Source organism: Agelaius phoeniceus, chromosome 1 (assembly GCF_051311805.1).
Source record: "Agelaius phoeniceus isolate bAgePho1 chromosome 1, bAgePho1.hap1, whole genome shotgun sequence".
NCBI lineage: Eukaryota > Metazoa > Chordata > Aves > Passeriformes > Icteridae > Agelaius > Agelaius phoeniceus.
In genome coordinates, this window is record NC_135265.1 from 63,657,340 (window position 1) to 63,674,099 (window position 16,760).

The window sequence follows — 16,760 nt, forward strand, 5'->3', positions numbered from 1 at the left end:
TTTGGCTGATTAAAACTAGAAATATAAACACTTTAAGAATTAGTTCAGGTTTGCATGTTCCACTTCAGGCAGACAGTTGAGGTACCTTATTGACAGCAAAATCAATGCTGACACAGCCATACATGGACAACATTTACAGAAATGTAAAAAGAAAGGTTCCTGGCCTAAGATTCCAGCCTAATTGAGCCAAACGCAATAAACATGGTAATTATTTCTTCTCACAGTAAAGTGAACAATTCAATTTGGAAGGAAGGATGTGCCATTGCTATTCCCCAGTCCTGCTGTTATTTTTTATTTTATATGCACTGTTACTGCTCGTCACAGAGATTTTCTGCATTTAGCTAGGGAGTACCTTTGCCAGAGAGTTCAATTTATGGCCTAAACTCGTGTTAATGTGGCTTCTGAGGGCTTGTCTACCTGGGGTCGTTAGAGTGCTATAATGGAAGCTGTTAATTTCCATCTTCTGGACGCTGTGGGCCGGGCGCAGACCAGTCTCTCACTGGAGCTTCCTCTGGCCGTGCTCGGGTTTGCTCTGCTCTGACAGCTGTGTGGCTGTGCAGCTCTTCCCAAGCTCGGCCAGGGATCTGGCTGTGTCCCCCTGCACTTGGCTCCCAGGCAGGAGACTGTCATCTTCGGGGAGAGCTGGCAGGCCAGCCCTGCCGCACGGACCGAGCTCTCTGCCACCCCTCCGACAGCCATTAGAGGCTGCTGGCTGCAGCCTGGAGAGCGCACCTGCCTCTCTGCATCCCTGCTCCCCAGACAGACCAGCCCAGCACACATCAGCTCAGTGCGGAGCCGCTGGGGAGGCTCCCGGACATCTGCCATCCCACACCCTTTGAATATTCTGCTTTTGAACGATTACAACTCTTACAAAAGCAAAGGGACCCGGTGTGCGCATTTTATGTGGGTGGTGTCAGCTCCGTCTGCCCAACTGTCTGCGAAAGAAGTGCCGACCTGGGAACTGAGTTGCTGCACTATAGTCCTCAAAACTACAACACAGAAGTGCTCCAGTCTGATAAGATCAAGGAGCAGTTTATCTATTTCCTCTTCTCTGCTTAGCAGCAAATTGTGCCACGTCTGAATTTCTCACAACATTACGTATCGGGTGAAAAGAAGGAAAGGGTGATAGAACACTTTTCTCTCAAAAGAAATGTGGCATTATCTGCTAAAATCTGTGCAATGCTTGTTTACTTTGGTGTCATGGCCTTTGTTTCTTTCTTCAGAGCAATGGCTATGTCTATAGGGATCTGAAAAATGGCAACTTATGTGGTTTCTGTCAAGGACAGTGCTACTGTCCCCTGCTGTCCCCTGACCTCCCATGTGCAGGGCAGCCTGGCAGGCACTGCTGCAAGGGGAGCATGCTCAGCAGGCAACATGCATTCATGGGTGCTCTGAGGGAAAAAACTAGAGTAAACAGTGGTGAAACAAGGCAGATGCACAGATGTTTGCCCTATCACCTCAGCACATCATGGGCCTGTTGCAAAAGTTGGGGGCTTTCTCAAGCTCAGAGATGGACTCATCTTAGGTGCATCTCCAGGTGGGAGAGAGCATGAGCAGGGCTTTAGCATAGACCAAAAACCTTGGTGCATCATGAGCAAGCCAGGCAGAGTTGAGCATACCACAGCTTAGTCCAGGTAGATATCCTGAACTTCACAGCACAAACCTGAGGTGCATTAAGTGCCATCATTGCAGGTGGAAACATGTTCTGCAGCTCATACCTGCAGAAATACCTGCACACACCACCTTTTCTTTGTCCTGTTGGGTTCTAACTACACTAATGAGGTGGTAATTTTTATATCAAAGAAAAATTATCTCATAGGTGAGAATGCTGCTCACATTTGTGTTATACCAAGGCTGAATTATGGAATGTGGAGGAATAATTAGTGGTTAATACTCAGCCATCGCCTAGTTTTTGAGGTGTACTGTGTCTATTGTGGAAGGAATTTACTAAATGAACTGCTGGTGTAGCAAGGTAGTTAAATAAGCTGGGCCAGGAAAATTGCAGTTTCTCTAAAGGAAGGTTAATAGCTGGCTTGGAAAACAGGCACTAAAGGAGAATAATTATGTGCATACTGGTGAAAAAGAGAAAAAATAGGCTGTCTTAGAAACCTTCTTCTATCTCTGCGCCAAAATATCTGTGCCTCCACTGATCCAACTGGCACAGAAAATTCCATAAAAAGCACAATAAGTACCTCCCCAAAAGACCAATGATCAAACACACATTCATGAAATCTTTGCCTTTTGTATTGTAGAGGCAAAGGACAAGAGAAAGCTTCACTTTAAAGCGTTGAACCTTGAAGTAGAAGTAGAGAACCCATGTTAAAAACTGCATAGAGATTATACATATGAAGATTGGTTAAAAGTCTGAAAATAAGAGGGTATAACCCCTTTTCTAATCTTGCTTGGGGACTTAGAGTATGTATAAACACTTTACTCACAGGCCATCTGATCTGGGTCAGGGTAAAGCCTTTTATTCTTCTTCCCAGAGTCTCTCTTGGCTGTGACCCAGCAGAGGGCTGTTCTCAGCACACTTGTCCCCAGTCTCAAAAATTTTCAGCAAAATTTAAGTCATCATTGCTGTGGACCTCAGGTAAAAGAGAGAAGAAGGAAATAAATTTTGGTAATATTCTTCCCCAACCAGAGGCTATGGAGTCTGAGTGCCTGCTGCACTCCAGGTTCAGTGGTGGAGCTGCATCAGACTAACTCTCATTCCTGGATTCCCCCTGCTGGAACCAGGATATACCTCTCTCCTCCAAGGTAAAAAAAGCTTTGACTGTGCTAACTTGGCTTACTTTTACTCATTCGCTTTTGTTTCACACAAACTTTGGCAGAGGAGACTTGGGTGTGAGGCATGTATTTCTTGTGTAGCTTTTATGTATTTCTAGTGTAGCTTTTATGAATTTCTTTGTATCTTTGCCATTGGGATACATTGAAAAGAAATGCAGCATTCAGCATCACAGATGTTTTCTGCTTTACCTTTTCCTTCTTGTTGCTCAGATGTCCAAGGAAGTCCACAGGCTTTGAGGGAAATGCATTTCATATGTCAGAAGGAAAGATAGAATGTGAACTCAATTTCATCAACTCCATTTTGCTTTGAGCTGATACTGTGCTTGTAGCAAGAAGTCTCTCTGTACGGGCTGAGTTTTCATCAAATCTTGTGAATGATTTTTTGTTGGTATTCTCATCCCAGACAAACCATACTGCAATCTATCACAATTCACTGAATGCTTAGCGTACTTGCCAGGCTGCTTCACAGTTTTGCTGTGCTTAGAGGTGCTGATGAAAACATATTTTCTGTCTGCTTGCTATTACAGCAATTGCACTTATTACACTACACCTTTTTCACAGTTAGCATGGGAGAAGGCAAAGAAAGAAAATCCTCCCTTCAATCACTGACACCTCAGCTGTTTTGACCACAACTGTTGAATCCAATGGATTTTGCATTCAAAAATGAGTGCAAGTTGTGTTTGGCAGAAAAGGGCACAGCCATTTTGAGACATGGGAGATCCATTGCCTTCTAGCCACAATTTCACAAGCTGTGGATGCTCCAATTTTCAAATATGCTTGTTACACTTAGCTCAGATCCCAAGTTCTCTGGTGTATATAATTCCTGAGAAAGCAGTTCTTCTGGCAGATTAAGGGAACAGTTTGCTTTTGCCTGAGGCCATTAACATTTTAATAAAATGGTCGTCAAATGTGATAACAATTTATCTTTAGGGGACTTTATCTATTAACCTTATTAAGTAACAAGTTTATTTTTGCTGACATGTAGATTTTCCAATCTTCAAGACTGATTCTGGTGGGGTTTTTTATTTTCATGTTCCATTATATTGTCTTCTGTTGCTAAAAGTATGTTTTGTGAGTCTGTTTGGTTTGCTTTTGCACTGATTTTTCAATGCTTGCCATCTCCTCTGAGTTAGGAGAAATTTATTATCTCATTAGAAGTGGCTACAAACAGACTTTTACTTGTCTGTCAGTCATTTCTATACAGGTAAAATTCCGGTTCTTCACATCCTGATTTCTCAGGCACTGGATTATCTAAAAATTGTTTCTGTCCCCTAAAATCAAATTCAGAGAACTAAAATTTGTCTAGCAGAAGCTATAATTATCCAAGGTTTCAGATGTCTGCCAAGATTACCAGGGTTACCATTATTCAGTGTAATTAATGCTTTCACCAATTTAGAAGACTGTACAAACATCGTGGCCTCATGCTACTAGACAATGAACACTTTCTATGAGATGATAAATGTCTTTGCCTCCTATAGATTCATCAGTATCTTGCAGGTTCAGGATCCATGCTGGACACATATAGGAAAGGTTGAACCAGTTAAGAAAAAAGCAGCTTTCAGCCCCAAGTCTCCAATGTGCCCACTGAATAGAAACCAGAGTCTACTACTAGAAGTAAACACAATCATTATTTTTTAATATTTTTAATAGAAATTGGATGCTCTGGAAATTTTACAAGAAAAGTCCAAATATATGTTGTGAGCTCCAAATGACTTGCTAAACTTCAAGGTGTTTATCTGCATACCATTTACATTATTTCTATCTTAATTGACAACTACTCTTTCTAAATGCAACCAATAGGGAAAAACAGAGTGGAACTGTGCAGGGCTTGTTGTCAGTGAGTGTATTCTCTTCCACTTGATTTACAGGTGAATGCACTGCAGTATCTGCTGCACGCCAGACTTGGTTCTCCTAGGTGGAAGTCTGCACTCTCCAGAGCAGGTCTCGCTGCTCAGCCATGAAGGCTGCTGTGTAAACTGAAAAAGAAGGTAAAAATCACCAGTTTCTGAACAAAATCCGCTCTCCATCTTGACTTTTTGTAGCCTGTCTAATAATAGTCCATGAATCAACAACAGTGGAATGAACAAAAACAGTGAACAGGTTCCTCCATAGATTATAAATAGAGATGAGTTTGAAAAGATTTATGGGGGATTTTGGGCTTAAAAATTCACAGTAATAATGATTTGTTATTAAAAAGTCATAAACTGTGACAAATACACAGGAAGCTCATTCAAACACATTCCTTTCAAATCACTCTGCATGAATCACTGACTTCGCAGAAGATGGCCTCTTGAGTCACTAATAAAAGGCTGAAGACTGGGATGGCATTCCTAAATCTACCACAAAATATGTTTCTGGCATTAGTTAAAAATTGCTCTGTGGGCTTCCTCATCAATCAGTGTTGGGTGAACCAAGCCTCTGCCAACACTTTTATAAGAATATTAGTTCATTCATGTCATTAAAGACTGATCTAAAAAAAGATATCTGAATGAAAAGCATTTATACCAGTCTTAAAAATCCAAATTAAAAGCTAAAGTCTTTTCCTCTGAAAAGATTCCTGAAATTGTTTAGGTCTGAACATATGCCTGTTCCCTGTCAATCTCAGGAGACAAGTCATGGGTCAGATCCATGTCAGCCACGAGCTATGAAGGAAGTCTATGAGACAGCTCCATGGGCTATTGAAACTGCCTATTTCAGTTCTATCATAAAATTACCAAAAATGAAGAGTCTTCAAGGCCCTCTGTAAGAGGACAATTTAGCAGGCAGTCCTTCTCTTGGCAGCACTGTTCCCTAGGAAAGTCCTCAAATGGAAGCTGTTGAGACTTGAGTGCTTGGCCTGCCTCAGGAGAGCGATGAGCGGAAAACCTCCCTGCCAACGCTCTTCCAGACACAATTGCTAATTGATATTATTTGCTCTTTAAAATTCAGTACCAGTGAAGCTGCCCTCACCACCATGAGCAGGCAGAACAACCTACATCTACTTGATTTCCTGCTTTATTGTCCATTCAAAAGAAAGGCAGTTTGCCCTGGTGCTGTACAACAAGTGGCTGCAAAAGAGCAACCACCCATTTCCATGCAGCATACAAGTCTGATTGTGTTTGGCTAATTATCTCATTAACCTGTACCTCAACATCTGATTACTGTAGTGGTGGGTGACTGAATAAAAGGCAGCAGCAGTGGGCCTGGAGTGTGGGATCTTTGCATACATTCTTTGGGGTGTTTATATCTGCCCAAACCAAATCATCGTTAAGAGAATCAGTAAAACTTTTTTTTTTTTTTATGATCATGAACAAATAGCACCTCTCCCTCTTTCTCTCTGTCCCTCATTCCAAAGTCATTCCCCTCACCCCCTTGGTTTTTTTAGTGAAAATTTTGCTAGTGTTGAATCACTCAAATAACAAAGACTTGAGTTCAAACGCAGTCGCAACTCGTGTGCAAGCATGACCTGAATGGCTTTGTGGCAGAGTCCATTTGTCAATAACATTTGTCAGAATAGTGTTGATGCTACTTGAACAGTAGATATTGATCCCATCACTCACACAGAGTTACAGGAGGTACAATACTATGAAACTACCTGGTCTTTATTTTCACACCAAGTTTTAGAAGATTGTGAAAGAGAATACAGGTGCAAAATGCATGTGCTAAAAATCCCAGTGATATAAAAGATTCATAAACCTAACCAGTGCTCAAACCTAACCAGTAACAAAAGGTTGACATGAGGAGACAAAGGGACTGTCTATAAAATCAATGGTGAGGAGTAATTCTTTTGAATAACACTATAAAAATTATATAGACATAAAAGAAGATAAAAGAACTTACACTAATTAGAATCTATAAATTGTTTAGGGAGGAAAAGGTTCATGAACAACCAGTATTATCTATAGGAACTTTTAAACCAGAAAAGAACAGGGCTGCTGGAAAAGTATACTTGAGATGAGCTTGAAGAAAGGGTTTATGATCTTTCAGAAAATATCATCAATGCCTGAATAAAGAATATTTTGAGATAAGGAATCCTGTTTCTCCAGATAACATTCTCCATTGCAAAGAATATTTATGTGATCTATTCAGTCAGAGACAGAGATTACCACTACCAAAAAACTTCACAAGTGATTCTGGGAATTATAACCTGGATATTCAAAATTTGGTGGAGTTTTTCTTATTTGGCAATCAGCCTACAGAGATCAAATCATTCACCCTGCCCTATTCTTAAAAGGAGAGAATGAAATCCTGACAAAAAAACAGGCTTCTCCATGAGACAGTTTTTTCTCCTTGGGACAAATGGGAAATTCTTATTTTTTGGCTAAATAGGGACCAGCAAGGACCTCAAAATCTACATGCCAGCAAGCAGCTCTTTTAATTAGACTTCTCTTCTGACTATCCTTCTGCATTAGTTTTCAGAAAACTTAGCAGACAGTGTTTTTCATTACTGGTACTCTCCCCATCTGTCCTTGGGAATAGGATATCTGTGCAGGAAAAGAATTTGCAAGGCTGAAGCCAGAGAGGAGCCTGCTTGGAGATCATTATATTGGCAATTGTGGACTAAGGAGAGGTCCAAGTCCCTTCTATAGGGTGAGAGTTATCTGCTGGTTGCTCAGTGACAGCCTGATTGACTGTTTTCATTTCTCTTTTGGTAATGTTTGTTGTAAGTTCTGGGCAGTGTTTCTAATATCACACGGTCACAGGTTGGTGATTTTTCCACCCTTGAGTTTCATTTCTTGGGCCTAGAGGCCACAATCTGGGCATGTGTTAAATTACAAAACAGCTGAAAAACAGGATTTGCAAATGAAACCTCCTCTCTTCTGCTTTGTATCTGGATGCTTTTGTTGGGATGCACAGTGTGTGGAGGTGTTTTTTTATTATGGGCAGCAGGGATTACAGCAACTGCATAGTCCACCTTCCCTGCCTGTCAGGGGCTTCCTGCAAACACAAGTGTCACATTTCCCACCCTCACTTGCTGTCCCTTGCTCATCACTGCTCAAGATGTCAGTGATAACCCTGAATTTTTCAGAGTCTGCCTAGGAAGGACACCACCTTTGTCTATACATCTGCCACCTTTGCCCCCCAGCCTTCGAGATAAGTGCAGCTGAGTAGTTCTGGCTGTCAGTCCCTGGAGCTATCAGGCTCAGGGACAGTGCTTCCTTAGGCCAGGACTTCTGTCTGGAAAGCCTCCCTGTGATATGCCTATTGATGCACACCTTCTGTGAGCTTCAGAGCAGTTTATATGGTTCAGACTTCCACGATTCTGCAGGGACTTCAGTTGTTTGGGTTTTATTTTATCAGAATGTAAAGCAAACAAAAGGGGGACAATTTTAACTGTGGCCATTGTGCATGATGAGTTTTTGCACTTCTTTATTTTTATGTGAAATGTTCATATTCAACTGACTGCTCTGTCAAGAAACACTCCAAGTCATTGAATAAGAATGCAGCAATATATCCAGGTTCAAGAGTGCTTGTCGCTTTTTATTTAGAAGCCGAAAGGTTGTTACATTGCACAGTGAACCAGGGCATGTCACATCAGACTGTATGACATCATTTGACCTAACCTCATAGAGGTTGACTGGCATTATCCATGAGCCAGCACAAAATAATTATATGGGATATTCTGAACAGTGCAAGAGTCACTGGTCCCTTAAGTATTAAAATAAGTATATGATAGACAATAGGCTAATGATTTTGCCAATTCCTACTCACCTATTGCTTTAAAACCAACTCTATAGTTTGCCACATCATTCCTCCTTTATCACGGGTGAAAGAAAACCTGATATAATTTGTAACAAGCTATTTGTAGGCAGGGAAAAGGGAAAAGCTTTTTGTTCATGAAATTATTTCTGACACTACCTTGAACTTTTCTGATCGGGGTAATCCAGAAGTGGGAATGGTCTTTGGTAACACCTAATTGACACAGTTTTCCTGAACTGCAGTTTAAGCTTTATCATTATGTACTTTCTACAGGGGCCAACACAAGTCTTTAATTTCTTTTTTTTTTCCCAATTTAGTATTTCTTTCTGGTGCCAGACATACAATAGCACTTCCATGAAACAGCTCATCCAACAGTTATGGAAACAATGAAAGAGCCCAGAAATATCACCTACAATGGGGTGAGCCCTGCTTACCCTGGAAAGATTGATCTCAGCTAAGTGAAGATCTCTGTTGTGAAGCAGCAAATTCCTGCTGGACATCAGCATGCCACACAGCACCCAGGTGCTGACAATTCAAAGCTCACCCATGTGAGCTTCCATATCTAGGTTCCCTCTGTTCTTTGCTAGACTCATGGAAAGTGATACAGAAACAAGCTTGGGGGACTGTCCCCTAGAAAATGTCTTGAAATGTTTAGGAACTGACAACAGACATGTTGTTATGGCAGGATTTGATACTGAACTACATAAGCAGACACCAGTACAGCAGCTTCAGACAATTTTCCAGGAAACAGATCTGCTGGACATCTTCATGTTTCCATCTATTTGGACCCGGGCCATTTGATTCAGGTAGCCTTGTTAAAAAGGGATTTGCAGGTCTTTGTGGTGTTACAGCCCTGCCAAGCTGGAAGCTTAGACAAGGTCAATGTCTAGGACTCTCTTGTATTAAATGAGCGAGTAAGCTTATATGCATTGCAGATTCCCTGCCCATGAGATCTCTTGTCTGAAGCAATCTGCTGAAAGGTGATAGGGTTGAAGTGTAGGCTAGACAACATGCATATGGCAGAGGGTTTGTAATATTCTAAATAGCATCCACTGTGTTTTCCTGGGTCAACATACAAAGGGTGTTGGTAAATCAATAGTTTAATCCAAGTGTGACAAGACAATTTATCAAATCTCTTAAAAAATTGCTTCTCTGTGAGACAAAGGAGTGTTGCTGGCAGAAGCTGTTTTACACCACATGGCGTAACGCAGTTATAGCCAGTGAGAGGTGCCTACAACCTCGCCTTTCTGTGCTGAGAGGAGGACGAGCTGGGCCACCCTACTGTTTGTGCTTGGGAAACACTATTAAGCACACAGTGACATCTTGCATTATAATATTATAACACAGAAGGGGTGGAAACAATGGCTGTGTGTTCAGCCTTAATTACATGGGGGAATTTGTTTTGCTTTCGGTTGAAGAACAGGAGCAATTGCTCCCTGGGCATTATAAAGACACAACTCACAGATCTGAAAGACTTCATCTCTTTCAAAGGCATAGTAGGGATGCTGCTGCAAGCAAAGCGAAGGATATCACTGTGTTTCTGTGACACCTACATCAGGGAATAAAAGAATGGGGCACTTGCATTTCGCCATTTGATAACTTTGTGTGAACCAAGAGCAGCATTCACAAAGCCTGGGTTCCTCCAGTTCAGTCCCAAGCTCTGTATTCAGACATTAAATTCCCTCAGCTTCTGAAATCAAAGGGAACAATAGGTACATGCACAAATTAGCAAATGTGTGTGATCACAAGCGTAAGGCCTGCAGGTTTGAAAGATCCAGGCTGAGACTTTGCAGGCATACATCTCCACATATCAAATAGAGGTGCCTTTTAAAATTCCCAGATTCAGAAATGTGCTCAGAGCCCCCATCAGGATACATATATTAAACATAAAAATTCTTTGACCTAAGGTCTGAATAAAGCAAACTAAATTAAAGCCAACAGAAAAGAACAGTAGGGAAAAAAAGCTCCTATCCCTTTCAAAAATATGTGTAGTCTGATAGAAGTTAAAGCTTTTATTCTGAAAAAAGCCTATGTATTATTTTAAAAGAATTCTTGAAAACAGTTTTGTGTGTATCAAAAAGGGCTTATACCTTGTCCACATATAGAATATTCTTATTATAAAATAGCTGTTATAAACATAGAACACCTAGAAAAGTTTTTTGCAAGACCATTAGAGACTAACAGCTACTTTAAACCCACATATAATTGCTCACAGGATAAGAGCCTCTATTCATATTACTCAAATACCTTGCCTCAGCTGGAGACAGTTGAAAAGAGTACAGTGTGCCACAAGACTGAGTGAGTGAGCTCTAACCTTTCCTCACTAAAGCAAAGCAAAAGATACCAGGCTTGTTTCACTCTGCGGATAATGAACACAATTCAATCTCTCATTCAGTTACTTTCCTCATACTCCAGGCTATGTTTCATTGCGCAAAAGCAGATTTTTTTAATATTTTTTGTGGGGTTTTTTCACTTTTTCCCTCAGAGAAAATTATGGATGAGAAGGTAGGAATTCCATCTAGGAGAATGCCTTGTTCTTGGCTCCTTCTGGTTCAGTATTTTAGCAGCAAAAAGCTATTGCTATTTCAGCCTCCTTTACTGGGATCACCTGGTGTCAATGCACTTTCTCTGCATACATTCCACTTAAATATCTGTGTTTGTGCTGTGGGACAGGTATGACCCACCGCATTCTGCAGAAGTTGTCACTGACCTTTTGGAGGGTATCACAGTTCTTTCCCTGTTTATGCCCCAAATTTCCTTCCAAAGGAAAGCAGGGTGAGTGAATGGAGGCTGAGCAGCACAGTGCCCCAGAGCAGCCCTGCAGACACTGCAGACAGAGCACAGGCACCTGAAGGAGAGATGTAGTTCCTCTTTACCACAGTTACTAGTTTTCTAGCTGGTTAAAACCTAACAACACAGTACATAAAACTTCCTCGTGGTGAGTCAGTACAGAGTGATTAGGAAAAAAAATTCCTGGATGCATAAAGAAAATACCTTGCCCTAATTTTTTCACTGGAACTGAAACATCCCAAGTAGCTAATAGTGATCAGTGTGATTCTGCACAGCTCAGGGAATGGCAGCAGTCTTAGTCTTGAAAAGGTTATTAAGGGCTTTAAAAATAGATGCTTCTTGGTGCATGTTAAGTTTTTCCTCTTCCTTGCTTCTTGATGAATGTTAAGTTTTTCCTCTTCTTTTTAGCTCACAGACGTGAGCTAAATGTGCAAGGAAGTAGCCTCCTATTTATTTCAGAATCAAATTCTAGTTGAAAATAAATTTCTTTTCCCTGTTGTTTCCTAAACTGCACAATTCAGCTTGGAGCAGAGATGCAGAGATCAGCTGATGATCACTTTCAAGCTTTTACATATTTCCTCCAGAAAAACAATTTAGTATTCATGGATATTCACTCAGCACTGCAGAATAACATGCAGGAATTTTACTTTTCTGAAATCAAGAGGACAAATACAATCACTACTTTATTTTGCACATGTTACATATCTACCACATTAAAAAAAAACCCATCATCCCCCAACATCCTTCCCTCAAAGGTATTTCCATTAGGAAAAATCTATATAGGCAGCTTCTGATTGTTTTTTAGTGAGCGTAAATATTTAAATTCAGCTATACTGTATTTAGCATTCATTTTCCTTGGGGAAGTGAAGAAAGATCCCAAACTGAAATCACCAAGAAGTGGAAATACTTACTTTTTGTAATTCCTAGTGCATTCAAATATCATGGAGCAAGTGTTCAAATAGTCAGGTATTAGATTCTCATCCCAGTGAGGAAAATGGAAACAAAAAAAATAGGCAGGAGAAAACCAGAAAAAATAAATGGAAAGATGGCATGAGCAGATGAAAGGTAGATAAGGAGAGAAGGAAAAATTGTGACAACAGGGGAACATCCTGTGGAACGACATGTGGAATTTTACATGCTGGCCTCAGAGACGAGCAAGTCCCAAGATGGTTCCTGGGATACAATTCTTCTCCACCTCCCTGGTACCACAGTCATCTGATAACATAATAAGTGGAAGAGTTGATACCTGTCATTTTTATTTAACAGTTTTCCAACTCAGTTTGTATGCAGCTGCCTCAAAGAACAGAGCCTCTTGAAGGACAACGCTGCAGAAGGGTAGACAGGACTTTTTGAGGACCTAATTTTTGGCAATATCTTTCATCTCTTGAGTAAGATTTCCTAAGAAGCCCAAAAGTTTTACACACAACTGCTAATGCTACTGAATAGCTAATGGAAACAGCCTCAGTCACCTAAAGAGATCTTATTCGTGACTAGGAGGTTGTTGGAGAGGAAGTAAGTTTACCAAGGTAAACCATTCTGTTATTTCACCCTGAGCAACCTGATCCAGTGGGGGGCATCCCATGGCAGGGGGGTTGGATCTTTAAGGTCCTTTCCAACCCAAACCATAATATGATGATTCTATGATAACTCCTAAGATAAAGGCCTGCGCTTTCAAAGTGGTAGAACAAGTGCAATGCCCTGTCAGTAACGGCACTTTCAAGAGTGCAGAGAGAAGAACGGGAGACTGAACAAATATTGATCAGTTTCCCTCTAATAACTATGGAGCAGTAGCTCTTTTTTTTGAGGAATAAAATAATTTCTGGAAGTGTTTTTCCCTCATAAGATTGCAGTAACCATAAGTAGAAATTCAGTGATTTTTCCACTAAGTTTGTTAAGCAGGACAGGTTTTTTCCTTTCCCTGAGTCCTAAATAGGATGTGTAGTTTCAGCTCCCACGTCTTCCAGCTCTAGAAGCAGTTGCTCTAATCATGGGATGTGCTAGAAGCCAAGGTCATCAGCAGAGAAAGCTTGTGCCTTTGCACTCCCTCATGTGTGTCCCTCCGGCTCCTGCAGCTTCCTTTCCTGGCAGCAGCTGCTCCTGCTCTTCATGCTGCTTTTAAAAGCAGTAAGGAATGGGAAAGAGAGGGTAATACGAGTGAACAGCAGCAGCACAATCTTGCAAATGAGCCATCACAACATGTCCAGCTATCATGTTCTGTGTAGCTCCATGTTGGATACACATCTAACAAATAAACTGGCAAAAATCTAAAATACCTAGGAACTCCTTCTCCTATGTCAAATTCATTTGAAATGAGCAAAAGTTATTGGAGGGATGCAGACAGGTAAACACATGGAACATGATCCTATACATTCTGCAAATGTATGTACAAAGCCAGTGTTACTGTGGAGCTGTTGGAAGGTGCTGTCTTGGTTTATCAAGTTCAGCTGGGCAGCTCCAAGTCCAGCTTTCCACACACTTCAGTGTGACAGCTCAGTTGACACCAATATTTCCTTTAGAGGCATCTCAGCATCCTGTGCGGTTCTTGTCTTTCTAGCTCATCCTAGGAAAAGGAGCACAAGGCATGGCAGGTTTTCCTCCAGGAAGCTACAGCTTCTCCACTCTGCAAATTAACCTCATCCCAGACCCTCCCAATGGATTGAGGGCAATCTGAAGTGGTACTGACCTGAAATTTGCAGTTTCTGCCAGTAATGATTTGCCCCCCTGTGCTAGTCACAGTTCATGCTGAGGAGGAGGAGGGGTTAGAGACCAGGCTGCTGAATAAGATAGGATCTAACTCTGGACTTTCTTGACTGCAAGCAGTGTAGTCTGTTGGAGTTCCAGGTTCTCTACACAAACTCCCCAAGCCTTTCACTTAAGTGCTCCTCTTAAGATAGTTTTGCTTAGGCTGTGCAATACATAACACACACATAAGAGTGAGTGGTGAGAAAAGACTTTCTCCATGAGATTTAAAGCTGCACTGAAAAGTTCCTTAAAGTTATGGCTTAACATCCTGAAGAGTATCAAGAAAGGGGCTTGGTAACATTTGGATAAAACAGGATAAAATACCTTTCATTGTGCAGCACTTCCAGCTTAAACCAAACTGCCTTAGTGGCACATTGCCTCCCAAGAACCCATGCCTTCAGGGATACTCTTCCCAGCACTGTGAATTTCAGCTCAAACTGGAAACTAGTCCCTTCTAGGAAAAGTGGGAGCATAATATTCCTCATCTTCAGCTTCACCACACCATGGCCAGAAAACCTGTTTTGCTGGTGACCAAGTGTGGTTTGGTTCTGTTTAATTTATCTCTCAGCTTGTTTCATGTTTTTTTGATGATATAAAAAATGCCCCAAAAGCATTTTTCTGAGGAAATTCTTTTGGACTTTTAATTCCAAAAAATGCTCAATTTCTTCCCCCCCACTTTTTCCCCCCTCAATTTTCAACAATCATTAATACTAATAATAATTAATGCTAATATTAATTAATACTAATATTAGATTTTTTTGGGGGTTATAAATTCCTAGCTTTTTCCTGCAACTCTGACTACCTGTAACATTTCCTTGCAATCTTCCCATCTAATTGCCTGTCTGTAATTAAATATAAAATTTTTCCCATGTGAATTATCACTAGGACCTAATCCCAGATCCCTAAATCCCATAGTAAAGATCTGTTCTGCACAAGCTGACACAACAGTAGTCAATTCATTGAGCACAGACTCATCTTTTCCACAAAGGCATTTAGCATCTTTGCTAAAACTGTCTCACTAGCAATTTCAGCTAATAAGAAAATGAAGTTATCACAAAGCTCCTGAAAATAAATTCTGCAGAAGATATCCCTCTGCTTTAATAGAGATTGAATGGAGTCCATTTCTCTTTCCCTGTGTCCCAAACAACACATCAAAACAATGTTTAGCAAGTGAGCTACATTTCACAACACCCTTGCATCAGAGGTGGACTTGGCAGCATCAATGCACTAGAGAGGAAAGCTGGTTGTTCGGGGTTTGGGTTTTTTGGGTTTTTTTTCTGTCCAGCCTGTTTTCTCTCAATACTTTAGGATTACCCAAGATTACTCCATTATCTCACTTGGGTCTCCAGTGTCTATTAACCCTCTATGTTGCCTCAGTGCCAACACTAGAGACCTTTTCCACTGCTCCTTGAACTCAGGTTGCAGAAGTGCTGGGGAGCACTGCTGTTAATTCCTGGCATATCCCACCTAAGTTTGACTCAAACACCATGAAATCACAGGTGGGAGAGAGGGAGATGGGTGCTTTTAGAAACAGGCATTCCAAGTTCTCTTTAACCAAGCAAGGGGGAGAGAGCTGGACACATCACCCAGAGCAGGTCACCTATATGGTGATTTCCCCCCTATATGGTGATTTTCAGTTTGCTTAATGGTTTCAAAGCTACTGTTTTCTCAAGTGCAGTGGGGGTTAAATAGTATATGGAAAATGTTATTTAACTTGAAATAAGTCATGCAGGTCTTTCTAAGTACCTCCTGTGCTCTTTGTAGGAGTAACTGCAGGCCAGGTAAAAGCACGTTTGGTGTGACTCACAGAGATACATCTCAGAAAATGTGGCCCATAAAACTCCTTCTCAGATTTCTTAGCTTTTCTGCTCAAGAATATTAGAAATGTGACACTTGAAATCCGTTTTCCATAAACATTTGGTCTCTTCAAGCGCCTTCACACAATGTATGTGGCAGGCAGATGCAACGGGGACACAGACATGGCTGAAACAAATGCTTCCTCATTCAGCAGGGGACGTGTGGATTTTTTCCTTGTTTACTGCTGCTAGACAGCTCCATACACTGCTGGTAATGACTGTATCTGGGTTTTTTGGTTGTTTTTTTTTTGTGTGCTTACATCTTACCCAGTAGCTTTGTTCATGGAAATAAAAGTATTCTTAACAGCCTGGAAAACTTCCTTTGCTTTAACTTGGAAAGGCTGAATTCAGTTCCCAAGGACCTCAGTGGGAGCTGGATAAAGCAAAATCCTTTACCTCTTACCACACTGCCACTGCAGCAGATGCTGAATTTCCTTTTACTGATTGGTTAATTTATCCTTTTGTGATTGCAGTGTACCAAAAAGTCCTACATTTCTTCCCATATGTATGGTTTTAATGAGCTTCTGCAACCAAAGAGACCCAGACCTTCTGCTCCTTCTACAGTCTCTAGTCATTTTAGAGCCCCAAAGCTTCGGCCTCCACAGGAGCTGTCCTGCACCAAAGAGCTCTCTGTGCAGGTCAAGGAGATTTGGGGTATTTCTCACTTGTTTTTTCACATACTCCCTCTCCAGAGTGTGTTTATTCTCCCTTATGACTATCTTGCCTAGCCAAATCATAGCTCTGGGTAGAACTGCAAACAAGGACAGCATGTCCTCTTACAGCCCAAGGGGGAAGAGGAGCGACAAAGACTTTACAGGTAATGTTTTTGTATGAAATCTAAAAAATAAATGTTGTATTTACCTTAGCTAGCAGCCATTTTCAGTTTGATAAATAGGTACAGTTATC

At 41.1% G+C, this 16,760-nt stretch overlaps 1 protein-coding gene across 6 annotated transcripts in view; it reads right to left on the reverse strand.

Moving 5' to 3' along the window:
* The window catches only part of LOC143694357 (uncharacterized), a 174,675-nt gene that overhangs the window by 49,974 nt on the left and 107,941 nt on the right, over positions 1–16,760 (reverse strand). For 2 of the 6 annotated variants that reach the window (XM_077180273.1, XM_077180270.1), the window contains one exon: positions 4,462–4,763. The exons of the other annotated variants lie outside the window; for them this stretch is intronic. In XM_077180273.1, the coding sequence (XP_077036388.1) occupies positions 4,650–4,763 (114 nt within the window). In that variant the 3' untranslated portion in view covers positions 4,462–4,649. Of the gene's footprint in view, positions 1–4,461; positions 4,764–16,760 lie in introns of those variants that run through there. 6 annotated transcript variants of the gene reach the window in all.